This window comes from Sciurus carolinensis, chromosome 14 (genome assembly GCF_902686445.1).
Source record: "Sciurus carolinensis chromosome 14, mSciCar1.2, whole genome shotgun sequence".
In the NCBI taxonomy this organism is placed as follows: domain Eukaryota; kingdom Metazoa; phylum Chordata; class Mammalia; order Rodentia; family Sciuridae; genus Sciurus; species Sciurus carolinensis.
The window spans coordinates 44,592,441-44,609,820 of record NC_062226.1 but is presented as its reverse complement, the minus strand read 5'-3'; the positions used below and the strand labels follow the sequence as shown (position 1 = coordinate 44,609,820).

Genomic DNA, 17,380 nt, shown 5'->3' with positions numbered 1-17,380 from the left:
TTTTCTCTTATTGCTTAAGTTTTTAGAGGGTGTGTGTGTGTGTGTGTGTGTGTGTGTGTGTGTGTGTGTGACTAGAAATCAGACCCAGGGCCTTAAATATGCTAAGCAAGCACTCTACCACTGATCTACATCCCCAGCCCTTGGTGTCATATCTGAGAAACGAACTCAAGGTCACAAAGATTTGTGCCTAAGCTTTCTTCTAAGAGTTTTATAGTTTAGCTCTTATATTTAAATCTTTGTGATCTGTTTTGGGTTAATTATTATATATAATATGAGGTAGAAGTCCCATTTTATTCTTTTGTGCATATTCAGTTATCCCAGCACTATTTGTTGAAAATGCCATTGTTTCCCTATTTATTTTTCTTTGCACCCCATTTCAAAATCATTTGACTGTAAACACATATGTGGTCTTATTTCTGGACTTAGAGTTCCAGTTCATTGATCAGTATGACTGTTCTAATTCTAGTATGACATTTCTTGCTTTGTAGTAAATATAACTGCTTTTTGTCAAGATTTTGACCTGTATAATCTTTGATGAGGAGTAGATATTCTTTTTCTGGGTGCCAACATAGTTTAATTTATACAGTCCTACAAAAAGAAGGTTGCTAAATATTTCCCACTTTTTTAATAGGCAAGCAAAGCTTAAAAGGAACAGTTTACTGTTGTAGCCTTGTAACCTAATATTTTCAGAATACACTTATGCTCCAAATAGGAATCATGAAAACAGGTCTAGAAAAAATTTTCTCTTTATGCTTGTAGTATTGTCCTCAGAATAGGGCACATTATTTCTAGATATTATGCAACTTAGAAAAGGTGTCCTAACATCATTGTTTTTACTGAGCATCTTAATATCTTCATAAATTTATTAAATAATATTTTCAACAGGTTAACAGATATAAAAGAAAAAACAAATCAGTTTACTGAAGAAATTAGACAACTTGATATGGATTTAGAGGAACACCAAGGTAATGTTTCTAGTGTGTTTCTACATTTTTATGATGTAGATTAATAGCTATATAGTAATATTGATATAGCATTATCTGGAATCTCAGCAATAATTTAACTACTGTGGATTTATTGTTTAATTCTTTATGATACTTTAATTTTACTAAGTTATATGCTGCTGAATATTATAAGTAACATTAAAGCAGTTATTTGAATTTTTCAAAAATTTGAAATAACCTAATGCTTGCATTTTGATAAGAATTTATTTAGTTGTATGAAGCAGGTTTTTCTTTATGAAGTAAAATAGTTGTAGATGCCTAAGTATTATTCCTCAGTGTGGTCAAATATTAAAGAAATTGGTAGAGTTTGAGGAGGTGAGAATCAAGACACAAATATCACAAATAACCCAGAAAAATTAATTCCCCAACCAGGTTCATGTATGAGGTGGCAAGCACTGATTATCCTCTTCTTCACCCAACTTTCTCCAACAGTGAGATTTAAAGAAGCAATGCAGGGACCAGAACAGCTAAGAAAGCTCAGGATCTAAATGTGGAAATTCTCTGGTGGGGGTTTAGAAACTATAATGGTATGTGTGGATAGAGGAAGAGGTTGAGTATTATAATTTCCTGGCCAGCTTCTTCCTAATAAAGGAGAGAAATGGTGGGTTCCCTGTGGCACATTAACTGCAAACTAGGTAATATGCTCTCAAATGAATTGACTGTATATTCTTATGAGTCAGTAGGGAAAGGGTCAGGATAATCTTGCCCACCTTATGGTATAAAAAGTGCACATGTAATTGTTATGACTAAGGAAAATATTCATAGCAGGGAAAGAATCTTCTATTTTAATTTTTTTTAACTTTGATTTTTAAGCTGGCATATAATTTTATTATGCTTTAGTTGATTTGTGAATAATATCATTTCCTACTACTGCTTACCTGGGATGATCACTTTGCCATCTTTCAAGAATTCTGTGAAGCTTTGTTAAGCTGTTTTATACATGTTGAAGCTCAAAGAAGTTATATAATTTACTCAAATTCCCTGAGCTAGTAAGGAGTAAAGTGTAGATTTAAACCCAGATCTCTTTGACTCCAAAGTCATAGTTCCATTGCCTTATCTAAGCTTAACTTTCTGATTTGAAGTGCTACGTAGTGAAATAAAAATGTTCTTAGATTTACATAGTTTAATTTACATATAGCTATGAATGACTTTAAATAAGGCATTTAAAAGCAGATAGAAATTAAATCTTAGTTATTAGGTAAGTGAATTTGCCCAAGCTTTAGTTTTCTCGTATGAAAAATGAGTGTAATTGTTCTAGCTCACCAAGGCTTATATATATTAAATGTCACATATGGCAAGATAGACTCACAGTAAATTGTTAAGAATAACATCATGCTATTTTTTAAAAATGTGTTTTCATTAACAAAAACTATTGTGTATAGCATAAGGTTTTGAAATACATATACATTGTGAAATGGCTCAATTAAACATATTAATATATGCATTACCTAACTTATTTTTTGGTGATAATACTCAAAATCCACTCTTATTAGTGATCTTCAAGAATATACTACATTATTATTAATTGATAGCTACCATGTTGTACAATAGGTATTTAGAACTTATTCCTCCTATCTTACTGAAATTTTGTATCTTTAGACCATAATATTTTCTTTACTAAATAATTTCATTGCTTTTCATTTATGGAAACTAGTTTTCTAGATTTTCTTCATTAATATATTCAAAACTATTTTGAAAAATCTGTATGTTTTTTGATTTTTGATGCTTTATAGGTAGGATATGTTCTAAATAATTTTCTTTTTTTGCCTTTTTTTCTTTTCTAAATAATTTTCTTCTTAAATCTAAATTTTCACTAAAATAATGTATTTGAGGGATAAAAATTAATAAATTGCTAGTTCTGAGAGAAATAAAATGCAGAATGCTTTGAATTTTAACTTCCATTTCTCTTTTTGTTTTCTAATCTTTGTCCTTTTTTATTAAGGCAGAAAAAGATAATCTAATTCTATGTAATGGTGGCAAAAATATTTAAATATGTATGATATGTGTTACTTATATGTTCATGTATATATATGTATATATATGTATATATATATATATATATATATACACATACACATTTGTGTATGTATGTATGGATGCATTCATGTTTTGTTCTGCTACATTGTAATCATCTTAGATTATTGGTTTAACAGCACAGGGGGTTTTGTTAGATGGTTACTTGTTAGAAGGTTACTTGTTAGTTCAGGACCTCATTATTTCCTGCCTGAACTATTGTAGTAGCCTCCTAACTGGTCACCCCACCTCCAGTCTTGCCCCCTCTCAGATTGTTCCACTATAATATTGCCAGAGTTATTTATGTAAAATGTGATTCTGTGTCATTCTTCTGTTTAACAGTGGTTTGCCAATGACATACAAGATAAAGTTAAAGAATTTTTGCATGTCATACTAGTCCCTGTGAAATCTGCCTCTATATCATTGTCCTTCCCTTCCACCCATCATGTCTCTACACTTTGTATTCTAATAACAATTTAGAAACCATTCAGCAAACTGTTTCATGCTCTTAACCTTTGCTGCTACTTTTTACTTTTTGTTTTGAATATTTTTTTCCTGTATTTTAGCTGATTAAATTCTCATCCTTTAAGACCTAGTTCAGGTATCCTCTCATCTAGCATAACTTTTAACTTTCTTCCCTTTTTTCTGAGTTAGGCTGAGTGGCTGTCCTCCATGTTTTTAAAGCATATTTATTCTTGAACATGTCACTGCATTGGTCACCTTATATTGTAGTTATCTACTCATGTATTTGTCTTTCTTTTTCTTTTTTTCTTTCTTTTTTTTTTTTTTTTGGTACCAGGTATTAAACCCAGAGTCACTTAACCACTGAGCAACATCCCCACCTTTTTTATTTTTTATTTTGAAGACAGGATCTCTCTAAATTGTTGTTAGCTTCCCTTTTGGAAGTCCTTTGGTAATCTCTTTCATCAGTACAGTGTCTGAAAAAGTAAACACTAAATAAATGTTTTTGTAATTAACTTATATAATCCACATTTTAGCAGAGAGAGTTGTAAATCGGATTAAATTAAAAGTGAAAATTGAGCTGTAGTCACTTTTTGGGCCCTTGTTTTAGGATTATGCAAGTATGCACTCTTCCCCAAAGAGGGGTTGGCTACAAAGAGTTTATTACATTCTAGAGGATTCCTATCTTGGGTTCATGTTTTCCAGTAAAGTAATAGATATTTATCTGCATCTGCATTCTCGGCAGTTCCTTGACTCAAGGTGGTGGATAATCCATTCTTTAGAATGTGGATGGTAAGTGGTTAGTTTTTACTACTATGTGAAATTGCTGAGCCCTTAGCAGGGTGGTTCTCAGCTTTACCCAATTCTGCTTTAGGATTCGATTTTCTGAAGCCTGCTAAGTTACTTACCACTTGTCCATCTATTTTCATCTTCCAAAATTCTTTTCTGTTGTCTCCCCTTTTCCCCATTGCTGGGATTTTACATATATACACACATATATATATATATAATAAATTTTGAATTTATTATATATGTATTTTTATTTTATATATATTTATATATAAAATATATATTTTTATAGTTATATATTATATATATTTTATTATTATATATATTTTATGTATTTTTTATTTTATATATATATATATGTTTTTTTGTTTTTTGTTTTTTAATTTTGAGGAGAGGGGTACCAGGGATTCAACCCAGAGGCCTTAACCATTGAGCCACATCCTCAGCCCTTGTATTTTATTTAGAGACAATGTCTCCCTGAGTTGCTTAGGAATTCTCTGAGTTGCTGAGGCTGGCTTTGAACTCGAGATCATCCTACCTCAGCCTCCCCAGCTGCTGAGATTACAGGTGTGCACCACCATGCCCGACAGGAGTTTATACTTTTAAAAATTATTTCTTCTTTTAGTGGAGTTTGAGGAGATCAGTATTACATATGCATGTTCAATCTGCCATCTTTACCAAGAAATTACCAAACACATCACCTTGAATGTGCTTCATTTTTTTGGCTTTTAACAAATTTGTGTGTGTGTGTGTGAGTTTTGTCCCAAATGACCATTTTATGTAATTTCATTGACTCTGCAATTAGCTTCAATTACCCCTTCCTGCTTTTAAAAACATTTTCTGTGGTGAGCACCTATAGTCCCCACTACTGGGCAGGCTGAGGCAGAAAGGTTGGTTGAGTCTAGGAGTTTGAGGATAGCCTTGGCAATATAATGAGACCCTATTCTCAAAAAAAAAAAAAAAAAAAAAAAAAAAAATCTTAAAAAAATTTTTTTAAAGTTATTTTAAAGACTCAGCTTAGTTTTTAAAATTGTGTGATTTTTTTAAAAAATATGAATCTGATGGGTATTTAATGTGAAACATTCAAGTACAAAAGTATATAAATAAAAAATCTTTTCTTCTCATACTCATCTGAGTCCTCAGAGGTAATCATTGTTTATAGTTTGTTAGTCTTTTAAGTTTTTTTCTATGCATTTACAAATTTTTATTTTTTTAATGGAGTAATATTGTATAGTTCTTTTGAGCTTGAGTCTTTTCATGTAATTATGTTTAATGCACATTCTTTTATGCAAGGATATATACCTCATTCTGAGAAGTGGTGTAGAATAGTGGTCGATATCAGAGCTGTGAAGTCAGACTTAAGAATAATGCTTAGTGCATGTTAAACACTTGGGATAATCATTAGCTGCCATTATGGTTATGATTATGTAGTATTTGCTGAATCCACATTGGCATTTACACTGTTGCTATTTTTCTGTTACCAAGAAAAATGCTGCAGTAAATATCCTATATTCATGTTTATTAGCTTGTGCGTTACCTATACAGAATAAATTTCTACAAGTGAAATTTTGAATAGAATAGTATTTATAACTTTGGTGTTACAAATTTCCTCTCAGAAAATGCTGACCCATTTTATACAACCAGTAGCAGTGTATAAAAGTGTTTTCTTATCAATGCCAGCTATACAACCATAGAAATGAAATGATGTACCCATTTGTGTACAATGAATCAAAATGCAGTCTGTGAAAAATAAAAAAAATATATAAATAATTAAAAAATAATAGAACACTAAAAAATAAGTAAATAAATGGCTTAGTTTATATCAGTCAAGGTAATATATCACCCATCTCTTCACAGTTTCAAAATTTGGACTGTTCTTAAAAGCCTGAATGTGAAATATTGCCATTAGCCACAAGGTGGGGCTAATTTTCTAAGAATCTAGACAACACAGGTTAGGACTGATGTACAATTAAAAAAATATAGTCACATATCTTTCTAGGAGAAGCTTTTGAGCGTAATTACTCACAAAAATTATTTCTTCATTTTTAGAGTCCAGTGTTTTCCCCAAGTATACATCCAGTTTTAAGTCTTATCAAAGATTATTAGTATACCTCAGGCATGTAAATGTTATAACTACTACAGTATGATAAACATGTATATTAGAAGTGTATGTAAAGTAGGAGCATTGGATTACTGTTATGAATTTTGAATTTATTATGATTTACATGCATCCTTGAAGAGTAATAAAAATATAAAATACAATAATTTGTAGGATACTTCTTCATACTCAGATTTCTAAGGTCTAGGTTAAGAGCTGTTAGTTTTGGTTATATTAGGTAAAATTAAAAAAAAAAAATTAAGGCAGACTATTTTTTGTTCTGTAACCAGAGTACCTTGATTCAAATCTAAGCTGTGCTACTTTTACTGTTCAATCTTGGACATAATATTAAATTTATTTTACCTTAGTTTTCTCATCTTTAAAAGGGAAATAATCCCTACCTTTTAGGCTTATTATGAGGATTAGATGAATGCAGGATGTGCATGTCTGTGTGTGACTCAGAATAGGACTCAATTTCAAAAATTCTCCTAAATATTAGCTGGCAGTTGTTATTAATGCTGTTAGTTTATAGACTGAAACTTGAATAATTTTTCTGGATATTTTTCCATACTTATGTTAGAAAGTATTTTCTCAATATTTCCTTTAAAGATAGAAAAAACAATCTATTAATTTCAAAGCCTTTTATCTTTTAGTATCTGGGATTATAAATGGCACTTATTCATTTTTACTCTCTGGAGTCTCAGTATACATCTGGTGAAGAACAAATCATTATTCAGTGTGGAAGTTGATTAGACTACACTTAGTTATTTTTCTTTAGACTGGTCATTTTATCTCTGCCCAGGAGAATCAGCACTATCTGAAACTTGTTAAAAAATGCAAATTCTTGGACCCTACCTAGGACCAGACCTACTAAATTTGAAACCCCAAGAACAGGGCTGAATAATTTGTGTTTCAGCAACCCCTCCTAGTGGTTCTGACTCATACTGAAGTTTGATAATCATTGCTTTACAAAATATTTGAGGATCTTTTGTTGCTTTTAGTATAGTCATACCATCCGATTGACATTACTCTGTTGAAACAATCTTCCACTTTATTTCTTTTGTTTTCTTTAGAGATAGTGAGACTTTTAGCAATTATTTAACCTTGATGTATCTAGAGAGTTTTTATTATGTATTTTTAAAGTGTCTCCCACCTTTAGAAGAATTATCTGACCTTGTCTTCATAACTATAAAGAAATATTTCTGCTAGAATTTAAAATATTTTGCAGAGAATGTATAATTGGTAGGTGGGGTGACATTTAAATCCAAAAGTTTGTTTAAAACATTGTTTATATGCATTTTAATATAGCAATTTAGAAGGATTCTAAATACTAATTTGTTGCTTACTGCTCTAATGGCATGTGAAAATTAGGTGGAAGAGATAGACTAAATATAAAAAGATGGACTTTAATAGATATCTAGACTAACTGAAATTGAAGTAAGAGTCGAAATAGAAAGTGGCCTGACTCCGTGGTATGGTGGCACATTCTGGTAATCCCAGTGACTCAGGAGGCTAAAGCAGAAAGATTGCAAGTTCTCAGCCAGCCTCAGCAACTTAGTGAGACCTTGTATCAAAAAGGACTTGGGATGTAACTCAGTAGTGAAACAACTCTGGGTTGAATCCCCAATACCACCCTCCAACCAAAAAAGAAAAAGAAAAAGAAAGAAAGAAAAAGAAATGGAGGCTCAAGGTCTGGGGATAGAGTTCAGTGGAAGTGCGAGTACTCCACATACAAAAGGGCCCTGCATTCTATCCCCAGCACCAAAGGGCAGGGGCGGGGAAATGGAAAGATGGAGGGAAGGAAAGGAAAGAAAGTGGCTTGGCTACCTAAAATATGTGAAACTGTTAGAAGAGGTTTAATAATAGCTCAGTATGAATTAGTGTGATGTAGCCTTGAGAACAGCTGAAATCCTAGTTTGCATTAACTTTGATTATCGGGACTATGGGAAGTGATAGTCTTCTTGGAATCTTTAAGTTTCTTGGCATACTACTTTAAAAGAATAAAGAAGAACTGGAACTCGTTCAGAGTAGTGGTAAGAATGGTAATAGAGAATGAAACTGTAGCACATGATGCAGAGTGGGATACACTGGAAGATTTCACTTGCCCCGGGTGTGGGAAAGGAACCCACCTGAATATACAGAAGTCCTTTTGGGTTTTTTTGCCCCATCTCCCTGATTCTGTTTTCTCTTGCCCTTTCAACTTCAAAATTTGAAGACTTACTGAGTTGATGACCCTGAGGTCAGTGGGGTTCCTAGTACGTTCTTTGTTGTACGTTGATAAGGAAGACTGGAGTAGCCACCCATTCCAGAAAATCATAATCAGATCTTCTCTGAATCAGAACTACTTCTCAGAGTGTGAAAATCAAGATAGTTCCAACCTTCACCCTGAGACAAGAGAATTAAATTTCAGAACTTCCTTACAATGAGAACAGAGGAGGTTGTGATGATGCTCAATTCCTTGGTGGTGTGAGGAGATCATATCTCCCTTACTCTACTGACTGGCTATAGCAGAGAGTATCCAAAAGCAATGGTGTCCTTTTTGCTGTAGCCCAAGACTTTGGTAATAGTCCATACTATTTCTTCTTTCCTGCCTGAGAGAAAGAGCCTGAATTTGAAGTGTATGTTTTTGTGAACTAGTCTTATTAGAATATAATTTTTTGGAGGAAAATATATTATTTCTGTTGTTTCCACATTGCCTGATAATGCAAAAACCCCTGATTTCTTTTCACCCATCTGATTATCATAATACTTAATACATACCTCAGTTATAGCAGTTGTGTTTCCTTATACCTTTTGTTATTATATACTAATAGGTCGTAAACCTTGAGGATAGGGCAGTAATTATCTTGTTCATTGTCTTATCCCTAACATATAACAGTACATAGTCGACACTCAGCAAATTATATGGAATAAATAAGTGAATGCAGAACTATGATCACAGCAGATGCTCAGAATTAGAGGATATTTCCAAAATTACCCCATTGTATCATTGTGTCTCTTCCCCTGTTCTTTGGTTTTCTCATTGTTGATCCTACCACTTCAAATGCTTCTCTTTGCCTGATTACATTCCCAGTGTGCTATTCTGATTTACTTCCTTCTATGTGTGATCTTTTACCCACCTGTAATGTTGAATCTGAGGATAGATTTGGTAACCACACTTATGTTTTACCCTGCCTTTGGATTGCCCACATCTCTACATTGCCTTTTATTGGCAGGTAAGCTATCAGTTCTCCACTTGGAAATCACAGAATAGACGAGTTCTAATGCTCCCACCACTCTCCTTCTTAACTGTGATAACGGAGGAAGTTTCTTTGAACCCAGGGATTCTGCTGAGATATGTGGAGCTCTGTTCCATCTAATCTGGCTGGCCAGCTTGCAGCTGGAGACATATACCAGATATGCCTTCCAATTCAGTATGTTGACAACTAGGAGGGATATTTGAGGAAAATAAGACGAGTCATCTCCCAGTTTCTGAGTTGGATAATAAGTAGATGGTGAGGACATTCAAACATAATATGGAGTTCACTTCAGCAGCACATAACTAAAAATCAAATGTAATAAGGGATAAAAATGGGTGTAGATTTTGATAGGAGAAACATAAGTTTTAAGTTTGAGGATGTTGAAAGGATTTCAGAATCAGGGAGAACATTAGATTCCAGAGTTCTTTTAAACCACAAGAATGAGTGAGATTGCTATGCAAATATTTCAGCATTAGTGCTTAACTCAGAATTTAAATGAAGAAGGAAGGGAAATCCATGAAGACAAAAAGAATGATCTGAGAGTAAGAAAAGCCAGAGAATTGCCCCCTACCCATAAAAAGCAAAAACAAAGCAGTAAAGGGAGAAAAAGAAAAAAAAATGAAATAATTCATCAATGATGCAAATCTTGCAGAGTAAAATAAAAACAGAAAACTGCCCTTTGGATTTGATAATTTAGGACTCAGAATCTTATTGAGAGAAGGTTCATTGGAATAAGAGGGAAACCCTTATGTGCCTTGAGGATCAAAAGCAGGATAAGAAGCTAGAAAAGGAATGTGTAGGGAATTCTCATAAGTTTAGAAGAAGAAAGATAAGGTAGTAATTAAATTTGTATATTGCAAAGAATCCAGGCCTTCTTCCTAATCCCTTAATGACTGACCAGTCTCTCAAGAGTGGAACTTCTCAGCTAAAATAAGAAACTGTAGATTTTATTTATAACCTAGGCCATAGCAGGTTCAGAACTACTAACTGTTCTAGTCCTTCACATGTATTATAATAACATTTCTGATCAGAGTTTCCTAGATCGTGTATGCTACAATCTTTAGCTCTTTTTCCTTGTTTTCCATTCAAAAAACATAGCAAGGTAATTGAACAGTTGACATTTTTATGGAATTAATTTTAACCCCATCTATAATTTTTTTTAAAGCTTAGGTATATAAAAAGTTTGTTACTAATAGCAAATTACCTTTCACTTTTCCGTCACAATGACTCATATGGCATACAGTTATCGTTAGTATACTGTTGTTAATTTGAATTGTGTAGTCATTCAGTAAAGTTATTAATGCATCCAGAGCCTTGCCTGAGTTGACACAGTATTTCCCACTGGTACTGACTGTAGCTTGACTAAGAACTCATGACCAGTAGTATTCACTGTAGCTTTCACTTTCAGCTTTTTACTGCCAGTAATATTTTGGGACCCTGAAGCTTTTCTCAGCATTAAGCCTATCCTTAATGAATTTGAGAAAAGTAATTTCAGACCAGAGGGCAAAAAGGTAGTTTGCTGACCATGGATCTCTGCTGAAAAATGGAGATCCATGCTTCCCCAGTAATTAGATTCTACACCCAGTTTCTTCCTCTGATTCCTAACTTTATTATCTAACTAGATCTTGGAAAAACTCTATACCTTATAGGAGGATATAGAGAACACAGACTGACTATTGAAGCTTTAGTCTTTGGACTTCCACTATGATTACTCGCGTTTTCTTTGAACTTATTTATTTTTATTTTTTGTTTTTTACTGGTGCATCATAGTTTTACATAATGGTGGAATTTGTGGTTATATATTCATACATGCATACAATATAGCAGTATAATGTGACCAATATCCCACCCCAGCACTTCCCCCTCCCTCACCTCCTTTTATCCCCTGGTCTCTTTTCTCTGCTGATCTCCCTTGATTTTCATGAGATCTCTGTCCCCTCACACCTTTCTTTTTCTTTTTTCTCTCTAACTTTCACATATAAGAGAAAACACATGACTCTTGACCTTCTGACTTTGGCTTATTTTGTTTAACACAGTGGTCTCAAGTTCCATCCATTTTTCTGCAAATGACAATTTCATTTTTCTGTATGACTAATAAAACTCTATTGTGTATATATACCACATTTTATTTTTTTGCGGGGGTGGGGGTACCAGGGATTGAACTCAGGGGCACTGAAACCACTGAACCACATCCCTAGCCCTTTTTTATTTTTTATTTTGAGACAAGGTCTCTCTAAGTTGCTAGGGCCTTTGCTAAGTTGCTGAGACTGGCTTTTAACTTGGGATCCTCCTGCCTCAGCCTCCTCTGCTGGGATTACAGGCCTGTTTCACTCTATCCAACTACTCCTATTCATTCTTTATAATGCAGCAAAAATATTACTCCCTTAGGAAAATTTTCTCAGTCCCTGAACTCGATTAGTTGTCCTTGCTATGTACTCCTACTTTTCATATGAAAGCACTTAGCACATTTTAACTTTATTTGTTAAATCCCTAGACTGTAAGTTCTCTGAGGGATGTTGCCCTGATAGCTTGCTTGCTGTTGTGAACTATTCAAAAATGGAATGGACTTCCTTCATAATTTATGCTTCCTGTCACCTATGTTGTTTATGTTTATGTTCCTGTGTTGGCTGATTAGCCCTTCCCTGGGAATGGAAAGCCTATAAGTCCTTTCCAGTCAGGAAACTGTTTTTCCAAATGGTCAAGTCACAAATATATAGCTCCTTTAAAAGACTCTGTAAGTTAATGTAAAAGAATTTCAGGTAATCAAAAATATACAATATTCAGTGACTCATTGCATATAGAGAACCTAAAAGATATTTCTAATTTAGAATATTATCATTGCAAGTTTTGAAATACATGTTAAATTTTGTGTTTCTTATAGGTGAAATGAATCAGAAATACAAGGAACTAAAAAAAAGGGAGGAAAATATGGACAGTAAGTCATGATCCTGTAACTATAAAAATATATTCTCAAATTGCTTTTCATTTATACCAAATCAGAGATCCTATTTTAAGAAGCTAAAATGGCTAATAAATGCAAAATGTGAAGAATCAAAGCACCTTTTTGAAATTTATAGCATAATTTAGGGCTAGAAATTTTAAAAAGTTACATATACATATATGCAAAAGTTTTTTTTTTTTTTTTTTTTAATTGGGGATAGCTTCTAAAACTAGTATTTATATTTGGGGTCTGTACAGAGAGGGAGCAATAGACCTCTTATTGTTTGAATGTTGAATGTTTTACATGATTCACTATGTTCACCTTTCATATCTTTCACTTTTTTATAGCTTTTTATGATGTCTCAATTATTAGCCCTCATCTCTGCTCTTGTTACTTGATTCTGTCACCAACCGTAACTGTAGGTGGTTACAGTTTTCATTTACTTTTTAAAAAAAATTTCAATTTATAAAGAGATCTTAAATTTTGGTTGTGTATTTATAAAATATATAATTATCTACTTCTGGTTTCCTTTTTAGTTATTATTTTGCTAATATCTGAAATTTTTTAGGTCTGATATCAGTTATTACCTTCATAGAGACCTGCTACAAAATGGCAGTTATCCATCGATTTTACAATAACCCGATTTTTTAACAGTCTCAGCAAGTACCAAACATTACTTCAAAATCAGTTCCTTGTTTTATTTTTTAAGTGCTTTTTTGGTAAAGGAGTAGGTATAAAACCAAGGAATGATGTGTCACAGCTCCACATGCTGGAAATAATGTGTGACATCTGACACGTGTACCTTAATAAGTAGTCACCTACTAAATGTTTAATGAATGAATTAAAAGAATTCCTATGTTCAAGAATCTTAAAAGTGCAGGGCACTTCTTCCAGATTTCTTCCCAAATGTTTATTATAGTTTGTTTTCCTAACAAAATAAACTCTGAAAGACAATGCGTATGCCTTTAAAAAAATCTCATATGATCATTTAATATATGACTAATGTATTATAAAAGCAGGATATTTGTAGCTAAGAGCTGTAATTCAATGTTGAAGCAGGGCATTAAAGAATAGGGTGTTTTTTTTTAATGTTGATTATGGTCTCTGACAACCATATTCAATTAAAAAAAACCAGTTTTCTTAAAGACTGTTTTGATTTAAAAATATATTAAATGTTTAAGTAGAAGAAAAGTATAATGGAAATCCATGACAGAAGGCAGGCCATATTGATGTTTATCTCAAGGTAACAGTAAAATTTTTAACTACCTTTTTTTTTTTAATTTTTCTAACGTTCCATAGGAACACTTGAAGAGTATAAATAAGAGCAAAATTAAGTGCTAGTTCTGTATTAGAAAAATGAAATGATTATTTCCTAGAGTATTTATTTAATCTGAATGAATTACTGAATTTATTTTGAGATTAATCTAACCTAAGTAAAATATACATTTTCAGATAAAGTATTTAGTAATTTCATAAAGCTAGTGGCCAGTCAAAATTGTTAATAATTATAGATATATCAAGAAGAGTCTATGTAAAAACAGATGTTTTCTGATTTTTATTTTATTTTTACTGTCATTTCTTTTGAGCCTATATTTATCGCTTTCTAGTTTACCCATACCAAGTTCATAACAACAGGATTTAAATTTTTGAAAGCATGTATAAATGTTCTTACTAGCAATTACTCTTGAGTTAATAAAAAATTAAGCAGTGAGAGTTTAAAATTTATATTTGCTTTGAATTTCTAAAGTGTATTTTAAAGACCTAAAAATCAGGGTTTATATAGTGTTAACTATATCAGCTGTACCCTCTCTTATCATGTTTTTCAATTGTCAGCTTTTATAGAGACTTTTGAGGAAACTAAGAATCAGGAACTGGAAAGGAAGGCACAGATAGAAGCCAACATTGTTGCACTTCTGGAGCATTGTAGTCGGGTAAGTACCATGTGCCTGTTTTGGTGTCCCCGTTATTTTTACTGTGATTAACTTTCCAAATACAAAATTGAAAGGCTCATATTATGTCTGCTCACTTAAATGCTTTCCTTTATATTCCTTTGCTTGCTGTTTTATTTATTAATTTTTTATCTTTCTAGCAAAATCTTAGCTGATTAGGCAATATGAGAAAAGGATGAAATATGTACAATATCAATAGTCAGCAGTAAGTGAGGTACTTATTAAAATACTTTTTAAGATATTTTTTCATCCATATTTTATTCAAAGTTGTAGAATATCTTTTACTTGGGAAATTTCAAAATTAACATTATGTGGAAAATGTTAATATACTTTACATTGTAAGTTTTATTATAGAGTTTTTTTCTTCTAGATGTACATAATAAGTATCTTTTTTTTTTCTTTTTGAATACTAAGGATTGAACCCAGGGGTGCTTAACCACTGAGCAACATCCCCAGCCCTTTTTTATATTTTATTTAGAGACAGAGTCTCACTGAGTTGCTTAGCAACTCACTTTTGCTGAGGCTGACTTTGAACTTTCAATCCTCCTGCCTCAGCCTCCCCAGACACTGGGATTACTGCAAGTTGCCACTGTACCTGGCCCCAATGAGTATCTTGAATTATCAAAAAATATTTATTGAGTAATCCCAGCAACTCAGGAGGCTGAGGCAGGAAGATCCATAGTTCAAAGTGAGGAACTAAGCAACTCAGTGAGATTCTGTCTCTAAATCAAATACAAAATAGGGCTGGGGATGTGGCTCAGTGGTCGTGTGCATTTAAGTTCAATCCCCTGGTACCCCTGCCAAAAAAATATTATTGAACATCTACTATGTGTTGTGCTATTACTGGAAAGTACCTGATCCCTTTTCAATATTTTCGTTTTAAGACTACAACCAGTTCCTAAAATAGGATAGTTTTATTTTTTTCCATAGTGAAATAGAATAAATAACAAAAAAATGAGTTTATTGCCTATTTATTTTGAGAAAACCTTAGAATTTCAGCACATTTTATGCAATATCAAAATTAGATGATACATTTTAAAAAATAATACCTAATCAAAGCATCTCATCCTTTCACAGTATTTCCCTGTGGTTTTATTGGAGAGTTAAATCAGTAGAATTTTTTCTATTTTTATTTATAAATACAGAATATAAATCGTATGAAACAGATATCATCTATAACCAATCAAGAGCTAAAGATGATGCAAGATGACCTTAATTTTAAATCTACTGAAATGCAGAAATCACAAAGTACAGCTAGGAATTTGACTTCAGGTAAGAAACTGACCTAGACTTTCATGTTCTTTCTTTATGTTTTTCTGTAACAAATTGGATCTTTTTATCTATGTTATTTTCTTTGATTGTTTTGGAAAATCTCATTGAGGAAGGGTATAAAATGTGTCCATGTTATTCTCTTTGACTTCTTTTAAAGTCATTGAGGATATTATTTACAATTGTCTATTACTTCAGTCACTTGTAGTCTCAGAATTTTGTATAATTTTTATCAAATTATTAATATTAATATTAAATATTAAATATATTCTCATTCATATAACAACATTTATTGAACATAGACCATCCCAGACTTAATGATAGTTTGACTTACAATTTTCTTTTGATTTTACTATTGTTCTAAAACAAAATGTATTCAATAAAAACTCTATTTTGAATTTTGGATTTTGATCTTTTTTTTTGGCTACTGATAATATAGTATGATATTCTTTTACAGTGCTAGACAGCAGCAGTGAGCCACTGCTTCCAGTTAGCAATGCAATCATGAGGATCAACAACCAGTACTCTGCAGTGTACTGTGTTGCTAAACTATAAAGTTTAGTAGGTTAGGTATCTTAACATAACCTAAGTTAACATGTTTAACTTCTTTTCAAAATGGGTTTATTGGGAATTAATCCCATTGTTAGTCAAGAAACATCTGTACTTCTTCCTTGTCTATGCCGTGTCCTGGGAAATGTCAAAGATAAAGCTGGATACTAAAGTGGTAAGAACACATTTTAATCAGCAATGTAATAGTAATGCAATAGGAAAAGGATTCAGTGTGAACTGTATTCAATCTCAGGTTCTACAGAGATGACTGGGAATTTTAGGGGAAAAATGGATGCAGGGTCTGTCCACTCATCCCACCCCCGCCAGGTTTCAAAAAAATGACCAAAGGTTGGTCAGGGTGACTATTGATTAAGCTTCTACAAAGACCCTGACCTTCCTAATGATTATATTTCAAAGGAATGACTTTCAGATTCTTGAGAAAGATACTCCTGCATTGTAATAAATGTGTATACAACTCAAAGGGACTGAGGAAGGTTTCCCATTTGTTAGCCTTTTTTAGTAAATGCTCTAAGGTGGTCAGGGGCCTATTGTCAGATATTAGAACAAATAGTAAATTCTTTGGGTAGTCTTGAGTTTTCTTAGGCAGGCAATTTAAGGGGTAATCCTAGGGATGTAGCCATAACATGTTAGAACTGTGTTAGTGTTTGTGTAAATCTTAATCTTGGGGAAGGAGAGAATTAGTGACTGTGTTGAAAGTCTGGAGTTTTTAATAGGTCAAGGTTAAGATCTACTTGAGAAGGGCTCAGAGAAACCTGACTAGAGTTTGGTCAGTGAGAGAATATTTCAGAAAATAATATACAGAGGTTAAAAAAAAAAAGAAATCCAGCCTGTTTACTCAAGGAACTTTCAACTTGGTGGAATGACAAATAGAGATGATAATACAATAAAATAGTTATATCACAGAAGTAAACCTAAGGAGCAATAGAAGAACATAGGACACATATAGCTAAATCTTAGATAATTAGGGCAATTATCCTAGAAGAGATGAGGCTTAATTTTAAATAGATTCAGCCATGCTCTGTAGCATGCAACTAGAGCAGCACTGT

At 32.7% G+C, this 17,380-nt stretch overlaps 1 protein-coding gene across 2 annotated transcripts in view; it reads left to right on the top strand.

The window, feature by feature from the left end:
• Window positions 1-17,380, top strand: part of Ift74 (intraflagellar transport 74) — a 67,081-nt gene that overhangs the window by 40,377 nt on the left and 9,324 nt on the right. For both annotated transcript variants that reach the window (XM_047525770.1, XM_047525769.1), the window contains 4 exons: window positions 886-965; window positions 12,487-12,540; window positions 14,380-14,477; window positions 15,641-15,767. In XM_047525770.1, the coding sequence (XP_047381726.1) occupies window positions 886-965; window positions 12,487-12,540; window positions 14,380-14,477; window positions 15,641-15,767 (359 nt within the window). The remainder of the gene's footprint in view (window positions 1-885; window positions 966-12,486; window positions 12,541-14,379; window positions 14,478-15,640; window positions 15,768-17,380) is intronic.